This window comes from Gymnoscopelus braueri, assembly GCF_963280865.1.
Source record: "Gymnoscopelus braueri genome assembly, chromosome: 18".
Classification (NCBI taxonomy): domain Eukaryota; kingdom Metazoa; phylum Chordata; class Actinopteri; order Myctophiformes; family Myctophidae; genus Gymnoscopelus; species Gymnoscopelus braueri.
In genome coordinates this window covers 11,652,198-11,669,697 of record NC_137618.1, presented here as the reverse complement: position 1 = coordinate 11,669,697, position 17,500 = coordinate 11,652,198, and the positions used below count along the sequence as shown (strand labels likewise).

The 17,500-nt window shown below is 41.7% G+C and overlaps 1 protein-coding gene across 1 annotated transcript in view; it reads right to left on the bottom strand.

The window, feature by feature from the left end:
- The window catches only part of htr2aa (5-hydroxytryptamine (serotonin) receptor 2A-a), a gene marked incomplete at both ends in the record, with an annotated part of 51,705 nt that overhangs the window by 12,363 nt on the left and 21,842 nt on the right, over positions 1-17,500 (bottom strand). The window contains one exon of the mRNA XM_080457284.1: positions 2,942-3,142. Coding sequence (XP_080313410.1) covers positions 2,942-3,142 — 201 coding nt within the window. The remainder of the gene's footprint in view (positions 1-2,941; positions 3,143-17,500) is intronic.

The following is a 17,500-nucleotide window of genomic DNA, read 5'->3' as shown; positions in this document are numbered from 1 at the left end:
TTTCTTATTGTGAACATGGCTAACAAAAAGTCCAAAACCAACAATGCATTTCTCCTACTAACTAGTATGGTCCATCTAGCCAACAGAAGTCATATAACTCCATTGTTCTACATAACTTAACATTGCAATGAACACGGGTGTTGTACTTTTCCCTGGAAAGAAAACTGTATGAAGTGACAGTGACAGATTGCTTTTTTGGTCTCCGTGCCAGGAAGACTTAGTTTAGTTTAGTTGGAGAACAGTCAGCTACTATCAGAGGCTGATTGTTCCCTCGCCTCCATAAAAATAATTTGGAGTCACAAATGTCACTTGATTCTAAAACAAACTGCAGCTTATGAGAGCCGATTGCCTTTCTTCTTGAATAGCTAGGGCTCTCTCTCTCTCTCTCTCTCTCTCTCTCTCTCTCTCTCTCTCTCTCTCTCTCTCTCTCTCTCTCTCTCTCCCAATTCAAATGGACTTGGCCTATTGCCACTCTCTCGCTAAATGATAATTATTATGAGCCTGAGATGAGAGTAGAATGTTTGTGGTTCTTGGTCTCTCTATCGCTCTCTCTCACTTTCTATTCCTGTCTCTCTCTCCTGCCTCCTCTTCCTCTTTCTTTCTCTCTCTCTCTCTCTCTATGTCGTATACTCATTTTAATGTAATCTGCATCCTAATATAAAGTATGAAAGGTTATTGGGCTGCAAATGGCTTCTCTGAATGGAATACGTTTTGCACATACAACATACAATCTGTGCACTCATGCATAGTATCGTATACACACTTGCACACAGACATACGCTCACACACACTAGTGACATACTGTATACTGCACACACATATACTGTACATGTGCATGTGTGTGTGTGCGCGCATGCGCACGCACACACACACACACACACACACACACACACACACACACACACACACACACACACACACACACATACACACATACACACACACACACACACACACATGCACATGTCTATATGTGTGTGCCTATATGTGTGTGCCTGTCTATATGTGTGGCCTGTTACAATTCACCTGATTGCAATGAATTGAGATAATCGCAATTATTTTTGCATCGTCGATAGAATCGCTTCAATGTATCTGTATGAATTCATGTGTTGAACATGTTCGTACATTTTCTAAAATGTTCAAAAATTGAGGAAATGGCAGATCTGCAAGCTCACAATGCGTTGTCATGCAATGCGTTGTGATTGGCTATATTGGTTTACACATTGTATATAGTTTTTTCCCTGCTATTTATTGCCATTTATTTTTTAAGTATAATACTTAAGTATTGGCCATAGTGCATTATTTATTTATTTCATCGATCTTTGTCTCTGCCAGGCCGAAAGGCATGGCGAGAGAGTATGTTTTGCACCCCGTCCGTCCGTCTGTCCGTCCGTCCGTCCGTCCGTCCGTCCGTCCGTCCGTCTGTGGACAGCTAATCTCTGACACTGTTGGCTTGATCGCAGCCAAACTGTGCACACACACACTCCCTGGATGCCAATTCAGAACCTCTGCCCCAAAATTTTCACATGGGCTTGTTATAGCGCCACCAGGAGGCCAATTTGTGCGAAACATATTTTTTGACAGTACTCCTACAGATTTTCTCCAAAAATCACGCAAATCGTTACACAGTATCTCTATAGTCATTAAACGAAACGGGTCTTTCAGATTTCTCACATTCCATCCTGATTGGCTAAAAATGTCTTCCAAAGTTTGCAGGAGTGCTCCGTTTTGAACAAAATGCCTCAAATCATGAACACAGCATACATTTTCCGTGAAATTTTGCACGCACATTCCCATTAGGCCGAAGAAGAACTGCCATTTGAACATTTTCAAATCAGCCTCATGGTGGCGCTATAACAGGCCGATTCGTGTTTTTACCTATAACTGCACCGATCTGTGTAAAACTTTGTATGCACACTCCCTAGAGGTCAAGGAAAAACCTTTGCCCTGCATTTTTCACATCTGCCTTTTATAGCGCCACCAGGAGGCCGACTTATGTAAAACACATGTTTTTATACTACTCCTTCCAATTTTATCCAAATTTCACGCAAATCGGTACACATGATCTCTATAGTCATGTGATCACAACGGATGTGTTTTATTTTTCATATTCCATACTGATTGGCTAAGATTGACATCTAAAGTTTGCATTATTGGCTTGTTTTGAACAAAATTCCGCAAATCATGAACGCACCGTCCGATTGCGGTCAAACTTTGCACGCACATTCACTCTATGTTGAGGAACAAATGCCACCCTTTTAACATTGCCCTGTTATAGCGCCACCAGCAGGTCTAATTTAGCAAAACAAATGTTTTTAACAAAATGCCTCAAATCATGAATGCAGTCAAGTGTCCGATTTTCGTTCAAGGCCTAAGAAGAAATGGCACCCTTTTCACGTTGGCCTATTATAGCGCCACCAGGAGGCCACAATAGCCTACATGACCTGGCGGAGACCTGTGCTCCGAGGAGCACTTTTTCTAGTTGTCAGTCATTTCTTTGTATATTTAACTTATTTGTGCCCCGTGCAAATCTTGTTTACAAAGCCTAAGAAATTTCATTTTGATCATTTATGCTGCAATGTTCGGGGCCGTCCTAGTTTAGCGGTTAGACCACACGCCTTTCGTGCCGATGGTCGTGGGTTCGAACCCCTGCCTGGGGTCGTTGTCAGCACAGGCATGCGGTTGCAACAGGTTCCTAATGCCAAATCAAATGTCAGATTTGAGGCAAGGCTCCTGAGGAGGCGCGTCTGAAGCCTGTCTGCAGACGTAAAGCCCGATATGTTGCAATGTTCAATCCAAAAACAAAATCATTAATGAAACAAGTATTTATACAACAATTAATCGTCAACTAAGATGTCATGACTGTGACATCTCTACACACACACACACACACACACACACACACACACACACACACACAGAGGTGTGTTTGTGCCCTCACCCACGGATATGGTCCAGACGGCCATGATTTTGATGCGTGCCTTGGTGTGCGAGTTGAAGCGGCTGTGGTGCAGCGGGCTCCTGATGGCGATGTAGCGGTCCAGAGAGATGGCGCACAGGTGCATGATGGACGCCGTGGAGAACAACACGTCCAGGTAGATCCAGATAGGACACAGCTCAGGGGGCAACGGCCAGCCGTAGCCTGGAGGGGGGGAAGAGAGAGAGAGAGAGAGAGAGAGAGAGGGGGATGGAAAACTGTTATTTTGGGTTCTTATAGGCTCTATGCACAGCAGCCATGTTGGAAAGAAATTGGTCCTCTTCCTTACTTCCTTCACTTCAGGTGTTACGAATGATACAAATGAAGGCTCTGTTCCATTTAGTGTAACACGGTGGTTCTCAAACTTTTTAATTTCAAGGACTCTCATAACTCTGAGAGTGTACAAATGGAACCAAATGGACCCTACACCCGTAAGGCCGTAAGGGGCTATTTGGAACCCCCTCAGAACCATGAACAACACTTTGAGACTCACTGGTGTAGCAGAGTGTTTCCAGTGAGCCAACATGCACAATATCAGCACCCTGACTCTGTTTGACGAGAATGGAACAGAACCCTCATTAGATAGATAGATAGATAGATAGATACTTTATTAATCCCCAAAGGGAAATTCAGGTATCCCATAGCTCATACAGGCATACAATAAGGCTAGTTAAAAACACAGCACAAAAAGAGGGGGGCACAGGTTAAAACTGAGAGAAAATATACTATGAATAAGCATTAAAAAGCATTAAAATAGGGTACATAGCCCATCTGTAACTAACACTAGTAGTCCAGTTCATAAGCCTATAGCTGCACAAGCTGGTGCACATGTATCATTGGTAACACCTGTGAAGGAAGTAAGGAGGAGGCCCAATTTATGTCCAATACGGCTGCTGCATAGAGCCTATTGTTTCTTATATGGGATTTTTGAATGTGAAAAGAATGGAAAAGGTTTCTACTCAAAACCATTTTCAGTTCTTGATACCTGTGGAATTGCTTTGTAACACAAAGGCACAGTGTGCTGCCTGCTGACTGCGGAGTCTTAACTGGAGTGTATTATTTCTGAAAAGCCCCCCGTGGGGAAAATGACAAAATATCCATATGACAGCCAGGAGTAGGGCGAAGCAATGGTCAAGAAACGGAGAGAGAGAGAGGGGAGGAACATCGATATGATGAGATCCACTTGATCCCCATTAACCCTTCCCCTGCCCTTGGCTTTGGGCATTTCCTCTGTCGTCTTCTCAACCTGCACAGACCTCAGGATAAGCAATCAAGCCTCGAGTCTTCACATTACAGATTTCAAACCAAGATGACATTTTCAATAGGTTCAGCTCTGCTTGGGTTGTACTGTGTTGAGATTTCGGGCTAGCATTTCGCTGCTTGTATACCGTATCTCAGATCAGCCTTTATTGTCCCAGAGGGAGATATTCAGTTTCACAGTCTGTTCAACACATAAGAACAATATACAATACAACGTAAAGCCAATACTGTACATACACAACATAACAGCGAGGCATAACAAAATAAAGAAATGCTGCAATGGACAAAACTCAAGCAAACTTTTCCCCATCTTAAAGTAATACTAGGTAACTTTTTCAATAAAACTAAAGTTAAATTGTATTATCTTTTGTGAGTGGAATGTTTGTTTCACAACACCCACTCCATGAATTTCACCCCCGAAAGCCTTTTATTTATATATTTTCTATTGAACGGTGTCGGGGGAGACTCTCCAGCGAAAATGACGTCAACTCACGCTGATTTTAAGAGATTGTATGATTTGAAGATCGAAAAACAACAGAAAAAGAAAACACAGCTCACGGTAACTAAGGCTCCACTGGCTAAGAGAAACGATCCACAGATCGTATAAAACAATTAAAAGAACGCTTTTTGAAACGCTTCCGTCTTCCGGTGAAAACAAATGGAATTCTGGGTAACAGAGGAATAAACGAACGGCCTGCAGTGACGGTAATGACCAGCAGAGGCTGCTAAAAATCGTTATTTGTGGACCTGCATTGTATAACTTTAAAGTTCTGTATCTCCGTTCAGATTGCGTGTTTGTAAAGTGATGGTCAGGGGTTTATCAGTGTCATTTACTGAGTGCTAAGCATGTGATGGCTTTATCATTCATATCAGAAAGTGTGGCTGTGGGAAGGCCTGTATGAGTAAGTGATTCAAACAATACAAAAATATTAATTGGACTGTATAATCAAGCCCAATGGATGATATTGCTGTATGACGGCATTGTATGATGGCATTGCATGATGGCGTCGCACACTGAAATTAGCTAGCTGACAACGCGTTGCAGATTGGGCCTAACCCTCCAAGTGCATGTGAGTAGACATGCTCTTCAACAGTACTGTCCTGCTTCATAATCACACCACAAACACAGTCATTTATAGGTGTGGATTCAGTGCTTTCCCAATATAATTTAACAATATAGTTAATATTATATAATCATCTTTTGCACATAATCATATAGGGAAGAACATCTCAGTGGCATGCATTTTTATACAAAGAAGAAATTCCCCCACTAAAATGATTGGATTTGTTGTACAATGTGAGCTACAGCATGGTTTACTTGGTCTGCAGTTATTTAATAAATCCACCATGAAATGACTAATCCTTAAAGGATTTTTTTGTATGTCAATTTTCAATACTTACTGATTGCCATGTAGCTAAATGAAGCAATTAAATCCTCACTGTGTACTGTATTGGTGGAGGAGTTCTCCTGTTCACAGAGCCTCACATGCACCATATATTTTACTTAAGTACTGTTCTTGAGTAAATGTACTTAGTTACTTTTTACCACTGAAAGAAAGTGAATGAAAGCTGTCTTCTTGCTTGAACTTATGCTGTAAGAGCTTCACTTGAAGGAAGCTGAACACCTGTATGGTTCATGAATTGGTTAAAAAATATCTGAAAATATCTGCAGCTCACAACGTGCACGTTGAGAATAAATCTTGTAAGTATTATGCTTCACTCCCCTCACATTTGTTCCACCGTCTGCGGCCACGTACAGTTAAAATGCCTGTACTTCACTGACAAGTTAAGCCTGTTATAGACATGACTTCACTGACAAGTTAAGCCTGTTATAGACATGACACCACTTTGGCCAATAAATGGAAATGTTCAAATTGGCAATGCGTTCCTCCAAGCGCAAATTTGATGCTCGGTCAAATCTGTTTGTCTAATGACAGACACTAAACACCAACAGATTCATGGTAAAAATAAAAAATAAAGCGACATTTTAACACCCCTGATGAAAACCACAAGCATCATGAAGTGCAGTATTAACTTTGTCCCTGGCCCTGCATAACCCAGAAATCCCACTCGTTTACCACCCTCGTGGCTCATATATCTGTGCATTTCATTAAACTCCACTAATAAATGTAGGCTACCAGAGGCCAGCTGTGCTTTTCTAATGAAAAAGGATTCATTTCTTTTAAAAAGCTCTTGTTTGCGGAATACATTGCTGAACCTCTCAAATTGCTTCAAAATGCAAAACACAAATAACAGGCTATAGGCTACGACACGACATTTTAACAGTTCACTGAGTTTTAATTTTAATTTTAAAAGGCATTTGTTGGTGGCAGACAGTAAAAAACAGTATAGCAGGGACACGTTCAGTGGTATTAATAGACTTGTTTACTGATCGCAGCCTCGTAAAACGCTCATTATGAGGTGACCACACTGTGCTAAAGGGAATGACTCACAGTGGCTGAACACAGCCAAGGGTCTTTAACCCTTTAAGACCGGAAACGGATCTGTGTCATTCTAAGATTGCTTTGGGTATTAAAAAATAGCAGATATACAAGCTCATAGCGCGGCACCGAGTGCAGCGCTTGTAGATCTGCTATTTTAGAAAAAACAATCGGGAAAATGTGTGCAAATCTTTGAATATATATTTTTGTATCATTTGTAACTCAAACCTTTGCTTCTGGGGGGGTCCCTGGAACAAAACATTTTGAGATGGGGGTCCACGGCCAAATACATATCTAAAAATGTTTTCTAAATCCTAACAGTATGTTGCTATATCAGTGGTGCTCCAACTTTTCTATGTCAAGGACCCCCAACATGATAACAGTATTTGGCCATGGACCCCCATCTCAAAATATGTTGTTCCAGGGACCCCCAGAAGCACAGATGGGAGTTAAAAAATGTTGTCTTTAAAACATATATATATAGCCTATATATATATTCAAAGATTTGCAACATTTTTCATGATTAAAAATTTAATTAATTAAAAAATAGCAGATATACGTGGCACTCGGTGCCGCGCTATGAGCTTGTATATCTTCTATTTTTTAATAGCCAAATAAATCTAAAATGGCAGAGATGGAGTTCCCGGATTGAATGGGTTAAGGCCAGCTTCACAGAATAAAAGCATGTGCACTCCAGTCACCACCACGCACACATGCAACATGCGCACTCCGTCAACACTCATGCCCCTTAGGGTACATCTCCACGATGGCTCCGACAGTCATCCTTTCTTTCACAACAAGGCCTCATATTTAGAGCTCTAAATTGGCTCCGAAGCCTTTTTTCCCCAAAGGAAATGATACACCCCTGTGACACTGTGACACAGTTCTCATAAAACGGAGCTACAGTATAATGATTTAATACTACAATTTATCATCCGAGGAAAAATACAAAGAAAGCTGAGAGGGAGACGGTGGTGTCAGAGAGACACAGGGAGGATTCAGACCTGCGTCAGCAGGGGAACAATACATTATCCACATCAGTGGTTCTCAACCTATTACATTTCAAGTTCCCCCATTTTTATAAGCATTAGATCACGGATGAAAAAAAAAAATATCTCTGGACTCTGGGACACCGATCTACACTAGAAAATCCTCAGTGTTCATTTAACTCTGAGAGCGTTACGCTCATTGTTAGTTAACACATGGGGTGCAAAAACCGAATACCCTTCGGTTTTGCAAATAGTTACGCGGAGTGCCAAAACCGAATACCCTTCGGTTTTGCTGTCTTTTTGTTTTTTTTGTTTTTTCTCCACACGGGAGGGGCTGGAGCAGCTCTGGGAGTACCCATTGTGATCCTGAGAAGGATAGGCCAAATAGATCACCGGAAACAAAAACATGGCTCCCCATCCGCTTCCTGTCTATTTCCTTCTTTAAAACGCCTATATCTCCGAATCTGTTTCCGGTGGGGAAAACCGGTCATGCGCGATGCGCGATCCCCCCCCCCCCGTTGTAACTCGCGAGTGAAATGTTATCGTTCCAGGATGTAGCCAGGGTCATCGCGCTACATGAATGGATGTTTTTTTTTACGTGGATTTGCTCATCGTGGAGTCTAGAGCTTTAAACAGCAAAGCGCAGTCAATGGGGAGAATGCTGGCACCCACGGTAAGTTGTTATGAAAAAATGCTGGCACCCAATGTGTTAAGGGTCTTTTAAAGGGATATAGTTCACCCAAAAAATTACTTTTTTCTATCGATTAGTCACCCCATGCAGACTTGAATTCATGGATATTTTTTTGATTTTGTCGCACCGGTAGGCAACGGTTCCGGTAGGAGACACAAAGGAGACTCTTTGTGTCTCCTATCGGAACCGCTGCCGGTCATCAAATGATTGGCTTAGGAAACGACAAAAACTAAAACGTCCACGAATTCAAGTGTCCAATCGACAGGAAAAAAAAGTATTTTTGGGGGTGAACTATCCCTTTAATCCCTATCCGAGTGGATTAGATATGGATTTTGGATGGTTAAAAAGTCAAAACCAAATAAGAGGATTGGGGTATCCAATCCGTGATCATAGAATTATATCAGTAAACATTGAAGGCAATAAAATCCAAATCTGATCCACTCGGATAGGGATTAAAAGTTTTTGGAACTCTCGGGCCCAAAAGGATCACAGTTCAGCATCGCTGAGCATTTTTCTGAACGCCGCTTTTCCGCGAAACAAACAAAGCCGAAACATCCTCATCACCTTCACGTGTACCGCTCAGTTCACACCTATTACAATATATCAGTGGTTTTCAACCAGTGGTCCGGGGACCACCAGTGGTCCTTGAGAGAGTACCAGGGGGTCCCCAGCGAATTTAGTTAACATAGCATCACAATCATTTTAACCACTTAGCTTTGGCTATTCAAAAATAGCAGATCTACAAGCTCATTGCGCGGCACTCGGTGCCGCGCAATGAGCTTGTTGATCTGCTATTTTTTTTTTTTTATCTTGAAAATGTGTGCAAATCTTTATTTTTAAAGCACATAATTAATTCAAATCTTTGCTTCTGGGGGTCCCTGGCACAAAACACTTTCAGATGGGGGTCCACGGCCAAATTAGGGGTCCTTGGCATGAAAAGGGTTGAAAACCACGGCAATATATGACACTGCCTTGATGTACCTGACAGGCTGCCATCAAAAACAGACATATTTTCCATATTATTCAGGGGAGAATAATATGACAGAGAGGTCATCATGAGGACATAATATGCCTCCTTCTCCCTTTCTACCTAACCCCCTCTCCCCTCTCCCCTCCCCTCCCCTCCTCTCCCCTCCCCTCCCCTCCCCTCCCCTCCCGCCCCGGCCGGCAGTCACCCTCCGGTCAGCCTCCCATCAATCGGAAGCTGACCTAAACGGAGAGGAACCTTATCGCTCCTTTTGGGAGATCACTGACTCACCGCTGTCATTGTTGCCCTGGTTACGGACAGACACTTGATGGTTTATTGCCGTCTCTCATTCTTTTTCCTTTCTTGTCCCGCTTCCTATTCTCTCTCTCTCTCTCTCTCTCTCTCTCTCTCTCTCTCTCTCTCTCTCTCTCCCTCCCTCCCCCCCTCTCTCTCTCTCTCTCTCTCTCTCTCTCTCTCTCTCTCTCTCTCTCTCTCTCTCTCTCTCTCTCTCTCTCTCAATTGTTCCTGTGCAACTGATCTCAGATTCATTTCAAGGCCTGCGGTTTTCATTATTTCCCCTCTCCTTTCCCCCCCTGTGTTTTCCTCTTGTCCCTCATTGTTTTTAATGTATTTTTTTTTTATTGCATTTATGGATTTCTCGCCTTGTTGCCATTCACTCTCAACATACAGTATGGATTGATGATTATACTGTACCTTAGAGAATACATCAGTACATAGCTAAATCCCTATGTGTTGACTTAATTTAGCTGTTTAAATATCTAAATTTGCTTTCTCTGCCCAACTAAATCTCTCCTCTTTCTTTAACTTAGCTTTGAAGCACCATCAATACATTCATTGTCTGCAGTATAGGCTACATAAACATACTGTACAGTAGACCATTTTCCTGTTAATGGCTTTATATTTGCACTTTAAAAAGTTATTAAAATACTACCAGAGGAGCCTGAATAATTCAGTCTTTGTTGGCTAACATAACTGCAGTCATGGACATTGGATCTTTGTTTGTAAATCAACTTTTTCTCTGGGGACTGTTTTAAGCTAGACTCAAATCATGTTTTGAAATGCATTAAAATGCAACTATTACATACCTTTAACAGAAAATAACCGCACAGTTATGTTTAGCATGTTGGATTGATATAGCTCAAGCCAGTTTCATTTTCTGCAAGTTTCAAGACTCGGTTTACGATAAAGTAAGGACATGGACATGGACACACACACACACACACACACACACACACACACTTCAAGAGAGTGAAAAAAAAACTCTCAAAATTTTAGCGGTCAAGAAAATTTAAGCGACGGGTTGTCGCTTTTTTTGTCAGCCAGTTCCATATTTTCTCACTATTCATCGTTGTGTTTATACCACCCGGAAGTCTCAGCCAAAAGTATTTTAACTGGTTGACTAAAAAGCAGGGAGGACTACCTTTACGTTTTGGATACGATGTGCGGAAAAAGGTAAAAATCGGTACTGTTGGCCACTGCTTGCCGGTATCACACTTCTGCCGGCACCCTACGAAGCGGAACCTCATCTCGGAGCTACATAGTGGAGGGAGTGGTTCCGATTGGAGCTAGATATAGATCTACCAGCCAGACAGCAGACAGTAAAAAACACAGCTGCTTTTAAGTCTTATCATTGACTGCATAATATTGTTTTGGGGCTACTTGGTTTAAAAAGATGAAGGAAGGAAGAAAAAAAGAAGACGGTTTCTCAGTTGATGTTTGATATGTATTCTCTTGTTTCAGTGCATGCAGCAGCCATTATTGGACTTCAATGAAAAATGTGCTAATATGTCGGCATGAATTCCAATTCCCATCACCACAAAACTGTCCAGTCATATTCTGTTGTTCTCCTGGACAACTGAAGGCTGTGGTGGTGGCATCCATGATTTATGTCTTGTTATTAAAATGCCATTGAGCAACACAGGGAGTGGAACCCCCAACCTTTAGCTGCGTTAACCACATGCAACAATATTTTTTTCCAGCTATTTTCAGATAGGATTAAGGTGGTTAAACTGATTTTGATGCTAAATTAACTAATTTTGCTGGGGAGCCCCTGGAACCCCCTCAAGGACCCCTGATGGTCCCCGGACCCCACTTTGAGAATGACTGATAGGGTGTAAGTGGTTAATGTCATGACATTGAGCAACACAGGTCCTGAAACGATTCAAGAGAACAAAAGGAATTATTGCTGCTCTTTAGTTTCTTCTCTCAGTGAAACAAAATGGTTTGGTGTAAATGTGCCACAGTGCACAGCTTTGCCCGCAGAGATGCAGATCTGACACATTTTCTAACCCTGGGACCTGATTCAGCTTTTAAAATGCCCCACAGCACTTCACTGCCACCACAGTGGTGACATCACTCAGTAGCTGTCACCAGTTACAATAGGTCTTCTCTGCATTGTACCATATATTGAGCTCAAATGAAGGGGAAAGGGATAGATAAGGATAGACACTTGACACTGCAGTTCTTTAAACATATTCCAACCCAGTCTGAGTCTAGCAGACTTGTGACAACATCAAAAAAAAAGAGCCAAAGTATCGAGTGGGCGAGTAACTTTTTATCTCCCTCTGCTGTCGTCTTTCTTGCTAACGTTTGCTACGTGTCGCTCCTGCACAAGATGGTAACTAAATGGGAACAAAGTTGTGGTATAGAAGCTTTGTCAGGGAAGGTTTGCTCAGTAGTATTTTCACATAGCCAGGCAATCAGAGCTCTCCACCCACCGATGCGTCTGGTGACATCTAAAGTCGATGAATGTCCTAAAACTAGCTGGAAATATTTTGGAGATTTAAAAAAACTGCAGTGCAGAACCAGTGCAAAAACTTTACGGGCGACCTTTCATTTTGTGACGGTGATAGGATTTGATTTCAAAGCAGTTAGCAGCCTTTCTCTCTGCTCTTCTAGCGCATATTTTGATTTCCGCAGACATGTCAGTAGGCGGAGAAATCTGATCGTCTGGCTCTGCGAGACTAGGTCAAGAGTTACTGGTTACAGCACATGGCACCATGTTGGAGACGTGACAACGGAAAAAAGAAAACTGAAAGAAAACGGCGCACATTACGTAGAAGGTGGTAGGAGATTAAGACTTCTCTTTCAAAAGAGAGAGAGAGTTTACTAAACAGAGACAAACCAGAGCAACTAAGCCTTTAATCACATGAACCCTAGTGTTCCTAAACATTCTGCAAAAATTGCCGATGTACAAGCTCGCAATGTGACACATTGTGAGCTGCATAACGGCTTATGGGGCGAAGATATTTGGTGTAGGAGGGGGCCTAATATGATCCCTGGGTGACTCAATGAATTATATAGGCTGTAAGTGGTTAAGGCAGGCCATGTTGAAAGTCGGTCTGTCGGCTTTATAAATATTCTAACCAATGCAAAGTATTAACAAGGGCTTGTGACTAAATTAATGACTACATTGAATCCATTGGAACACAGGTTCTTTTTTTCCCCCTATTTCCTGAAAAGTAATGGTCTTGGACATACAAGGTTTCCGCCTGACAGCAACAATAATGTTCATCGTTATTGCTGACACTGTGAAGAGACAAGTATTGCATATTGCGTATTGCTTCAGCTACGTTTTAATACCTTCTGCGTTCAAAGAAAGAGAGGCACGCAGACTCTGATACAGAGAGAGAGAGAGAGAGAGAGAGAGGAGAAACCTCATGTTGGAATGCATGCAGAGTTGGCCCAGAACAAGGGCCCTGTACGAGCCTTCAAAAGGAACAGGAATATGAAAATAATTGAGAGAGATAAGAAGGGACGGAAGATGGGGAAATGAGCTCCCAAGAGGGCGTAGCCACACAGCACTGCTGGAGGAAACAGCTAAACTAAGACAGGAAAGACGGAACAAGAGGGAGGTGGAGTGGGTGGGAGTCCTCTGAGAATTATCAGAGCATCAACAGAAATAAAACCTTTGAATCACCTTGAAAAAAAATGGGAAAAAATGTACAGCCTGAATTTTACAAGATTTCCAAAATGTAATTTAAAAAAATGACACAGTCATAATTTATAGCAGCTTGCATGCTAAACTAATCACAATAATCAAAGTTGGGGGGATTTAGGGCAAAATGAACTGTTTAATGTGCATTCTATTATTAATGTATCTGGCTTGACTGCTGCTGCTGCAGACAGTAGCCTCAATCTATAGCTATTTCCTTTATTAGAGGAGCAAATAAAATTGTGAGAGAGAGAGATTACTAAACAGAGACAAACTATTATTAATGTATGGGGGAAAAAAATAACCCAAAATCTATCAAATACAAAATAGAGTTTTTATCTAACCCTACGCAGACAATTAAAAAAATGTTTTTGGTGCACTCTATAATTTATTATGATTTAAAGTATTCTCTTACTCTGTGTCCTGAGAGCTGAGAGTGGGCGACACCCTTCAAATAGAGGCTGTCAATCAAACTGCAAAACTCTGTAACCTGATGCCCACAGTCAGAGCAAAGGTTAGATCCTTTTTTACAGGCACGCCCCCTTTCCACAGCCTGCCACGCCCCCTTTCCTGGGTAGGCGTATAAATATGAATGGAAGTGCACGCCCCTTTCTCCGCTCCTTTATCGCGGCCCGTTTATAGAGCAGCTTTGCTAAAGCAAGCTGCTAAAAATTGGACTAAGCAAAACCATTAAAATTGAAAGATATGTCAGACCAGAATCGGATTTATTTTTCTACTATGTACTGTATGTATTTTTTTCCCGCCTTAATTGAGATAGACGGTAGGAAGCTCACATGCAGTCAGACAAGCGAAATCACACGAAATCCCAGGAGAATGTGTTTCTCATTTGGAGAGCGTTCTAGACATGCACGATGCTGTCAGTAGGCATTCGATGTCACCTCTCAACTTGTATTTGACCTCATCAGAGGTTCGCACCTGGGCCCTAGCAGTGGAAAAACACATACTGTAGTGTAAACACAGGCAGGTAGGCGCACACACAATCCCCACCTTGTTTCTCCCAGTGTGGCTAAAGAACATCTTTGCAGAGTAGACACTCCAAGCTGGAATATGGAATCTTTTGTGGCGTTGAGGATTAGGGCTGCAATCAATATTTTTTAAAAATAAAATAATAGATTAATAACCTATCCCTATTTTGGAATCATTCATTACAGGCAAAAAGTTTCAAATATGTTTTCTACAAGCTATACAGTACAACACGTTTCATTGTAAATGGTGCATTTATATAGCGCTTTTATACAAAGCGCTTTACATAGATTGTGCATTACATTCACCCATTCACACACACATTCATACACCGATGGCGGAGGAAACCATGCAAGGCACCAACCTGCTCATCGGGAGCAATTAGGGGTTCAGCGTCTTGCTCAAGGACACTTCGACACTAACTCTGGGGGAGCCTGGGATCGAACTTGGAACCTTCCGGCCGCTCTACCGGCCACTCTACCCCTGAGACACTGCCGACCCCACATTGTGATGTGTTTTGAGCTTGTAGATCGGCTATTTTCACAATTTTTGCGCGACAAAGTATAAAATAACTCTAAAATGGTTAATCGACTTGTTATCAAATGTATATACTGTATATATGTATTTAACAACGTGCTTCTCAATTATGTGACCAATCGAAAAAGTGATTGATAGAATAATCGGTAGTTGCAGCCCTATTGAAAATGAGCTTGGTTGCATCGACGCAGCAGGAGGCTTACATTCGTGCAGATTGCATCATTCCGTGTAGCCATCTCACAACCTCGTTTTAGATTCTAGAAGCCACCTTCGCTCCACGGGGAGCCAACAATGAGAGATCTCCAATCACATGCTGTGTTTTTTACTTGACCCGTTCTGACAATATTGGTCTATTTTCAAAGCTCATTTAACCACTTGAACCCTATAGCATCCCTATTCTGGGATGCTGTAGGGTTCGCACCATGTCCAAAAGCCATAAAATGTATACTGTTGTTGTTCAGCACTTCTGATGTTTGTGCAAATGTTTCAAAAAAAAATTGAGCACCTTTAGCGCCTCAAATATGTCATTCATTTGCAGAATAATATTTCCTTGCATTACAATAGGGCCTTCGTATTGCCTTCGGTGCTCGGGCCCTAATAACCCATTAAGACCGGGAACGCAGGATAGATCTGTAGATCTGATATTTTTGAAAAAGAATCGTGAAAATGTGTGCAAATCTTTGAATATATATACATTGTTAACTCAAATCTTTGCTTCTGGGGGTCCCTGCATAGAACAAAATATTTTGATATGGGGGTCCGCGGAATTTTGGTGGTCCTTGATATAAAAAGTTTGAGAACCACTGATATTATAGCAACATATGTTTTTTTAGAAAACTGGTAGGATTTAGACATTATTTTGTAGAATCCCCAGAAGCAAAGATTTTAGTTAAAAATGTTCGCTTTAAAAAAAATATATATTCAAAGATTTTGACACATTTTCACGGTTTTTCAAAAAATAGCAGATCTACAAGCTCATAGCGAGGCACTCTGTGCCGCGCTATGAGCTTGTAGATCTGCAATTTTTTGAATAGCCAAAGAAATCTAAAAATGACGCAGACGTTCCCGGTCTTAATGGGATAATTGGACACAATTTCAAGTGCGCTCGAGCACTTCAGGCAGCGAGACAGCACTGGAGAGCGGCTCGAGGAGAGAGAGTCAGCGGTCTCAACAATGGAACAGCAGAGCATAGGAGTAGGACTGTGCAATTCACCACAGTGTCTGTCAGCGTTTGGCAGAGTTCACCACCAAGACAACAAACCGGTGACAAGTTCCAGAATAATAAAATGATGATAGTTGACAGGCTGAAAAACACACAAAAGGGGAGCAAAGGAATGACAAGGATGAGTGAAAGCCAACGCACGGAATGAGGAAAACAAAACAGAGAGACGCAGCGAGTTTGGAATTTGAAGGAGCAAAAAGAATGAGATGAAGAGATACAATATGCAGCCAGAAAGTAAACAGATGAACAGAGAAATAAAGAATGTCAGGCAGAAAAAACAAAACACACTGACCGCGTCTGGTGCGAGAGGAACCCTCGTTTACTGTTAGTCGAGACTTCTACGATACTGAGCCACAGGACAAATATGTAGGCTAGGACACAGTGGTGGTGATGAAGAGTAAGTGTAATTTGTGTAGCACATTTCTTTATAATTCAAAGCATGTACAAAAATGAACACTGTAAAATTGAGACATCAAACAAGGTGGTTCAGCTGCCTGCAGTGCTGTTGGGTTGGCTCTTTTGAAGATGTGCTTGCTATTGCAGCACAGTGTTTTATTATGCTATTTATTCATGTTGAATCTCTTTTTTTTTTAGACAATAGACACTGGGCCTGATTCACTAAGCTGTTTATGCATTTTGTAAGTTTTTTTGTAATTTACGCAACTTCCCACGTCATGAGTCTGATTCATCAATCTTTTTTGTCTGTGAATTTTGACGCAGGTCCGCTCTTCCTCACGTCTGCTCGGAGGCAGACTTACATGGGACCAAAGCTTGCGTATGTCATTAGAATATTCTTCATTCAAAATCAATTGATCAACATTTGATCACACATCGTCCAAAGACAGATTCCCCACAGTAATGAATAAAGCTCTGATAAAATATTTCGTATATTGCCGGATTCCAGCATCATATTTTTACCTCGGCAAATGTGAGTGAGCAATTGTTCAGTAGAAAGGGCTTATATCCATTCCAAGTTTTATTAGCCTTTGGTCTTGAGGTTAAACTTTGTGAACTAACTTCTTATTCCCATTATCACATTCCACGCCAGAGTTTAATATCATAATGTACTCACCAGTGCCAGCGATTTATTTTATTTTTTTATTTTTTTCACGTCGCCACAGACCTCGCTAAATACCTTAAGATCGTGCGTTAAACTGTTTGTAGACACACAGGGTAGCTGTGTGAGTTGCCCAGAGAAGACCGTTTCGATCGGCGATCATCCATTTTGAAGTTGTCGCGGTTTATGTTAAACAGCGATCAGCGAGGAGAAAAACAACAACCGAGATAATGGAGGAATAGGGGAAGATTTAGAGTGGAAGCGGGTGGGAACGAAAATCTCCGGATACGGATATTTCCGTTTCCGGGTGTGCTACAATGAAATGTGTCACTGCGAACGAGGCCTACATTGAAATGTGAACCTGCAAGAAAAAAAGAAAAAAAAGACCACTTCGCGTAGATCTACGCGACTGGCACGCTA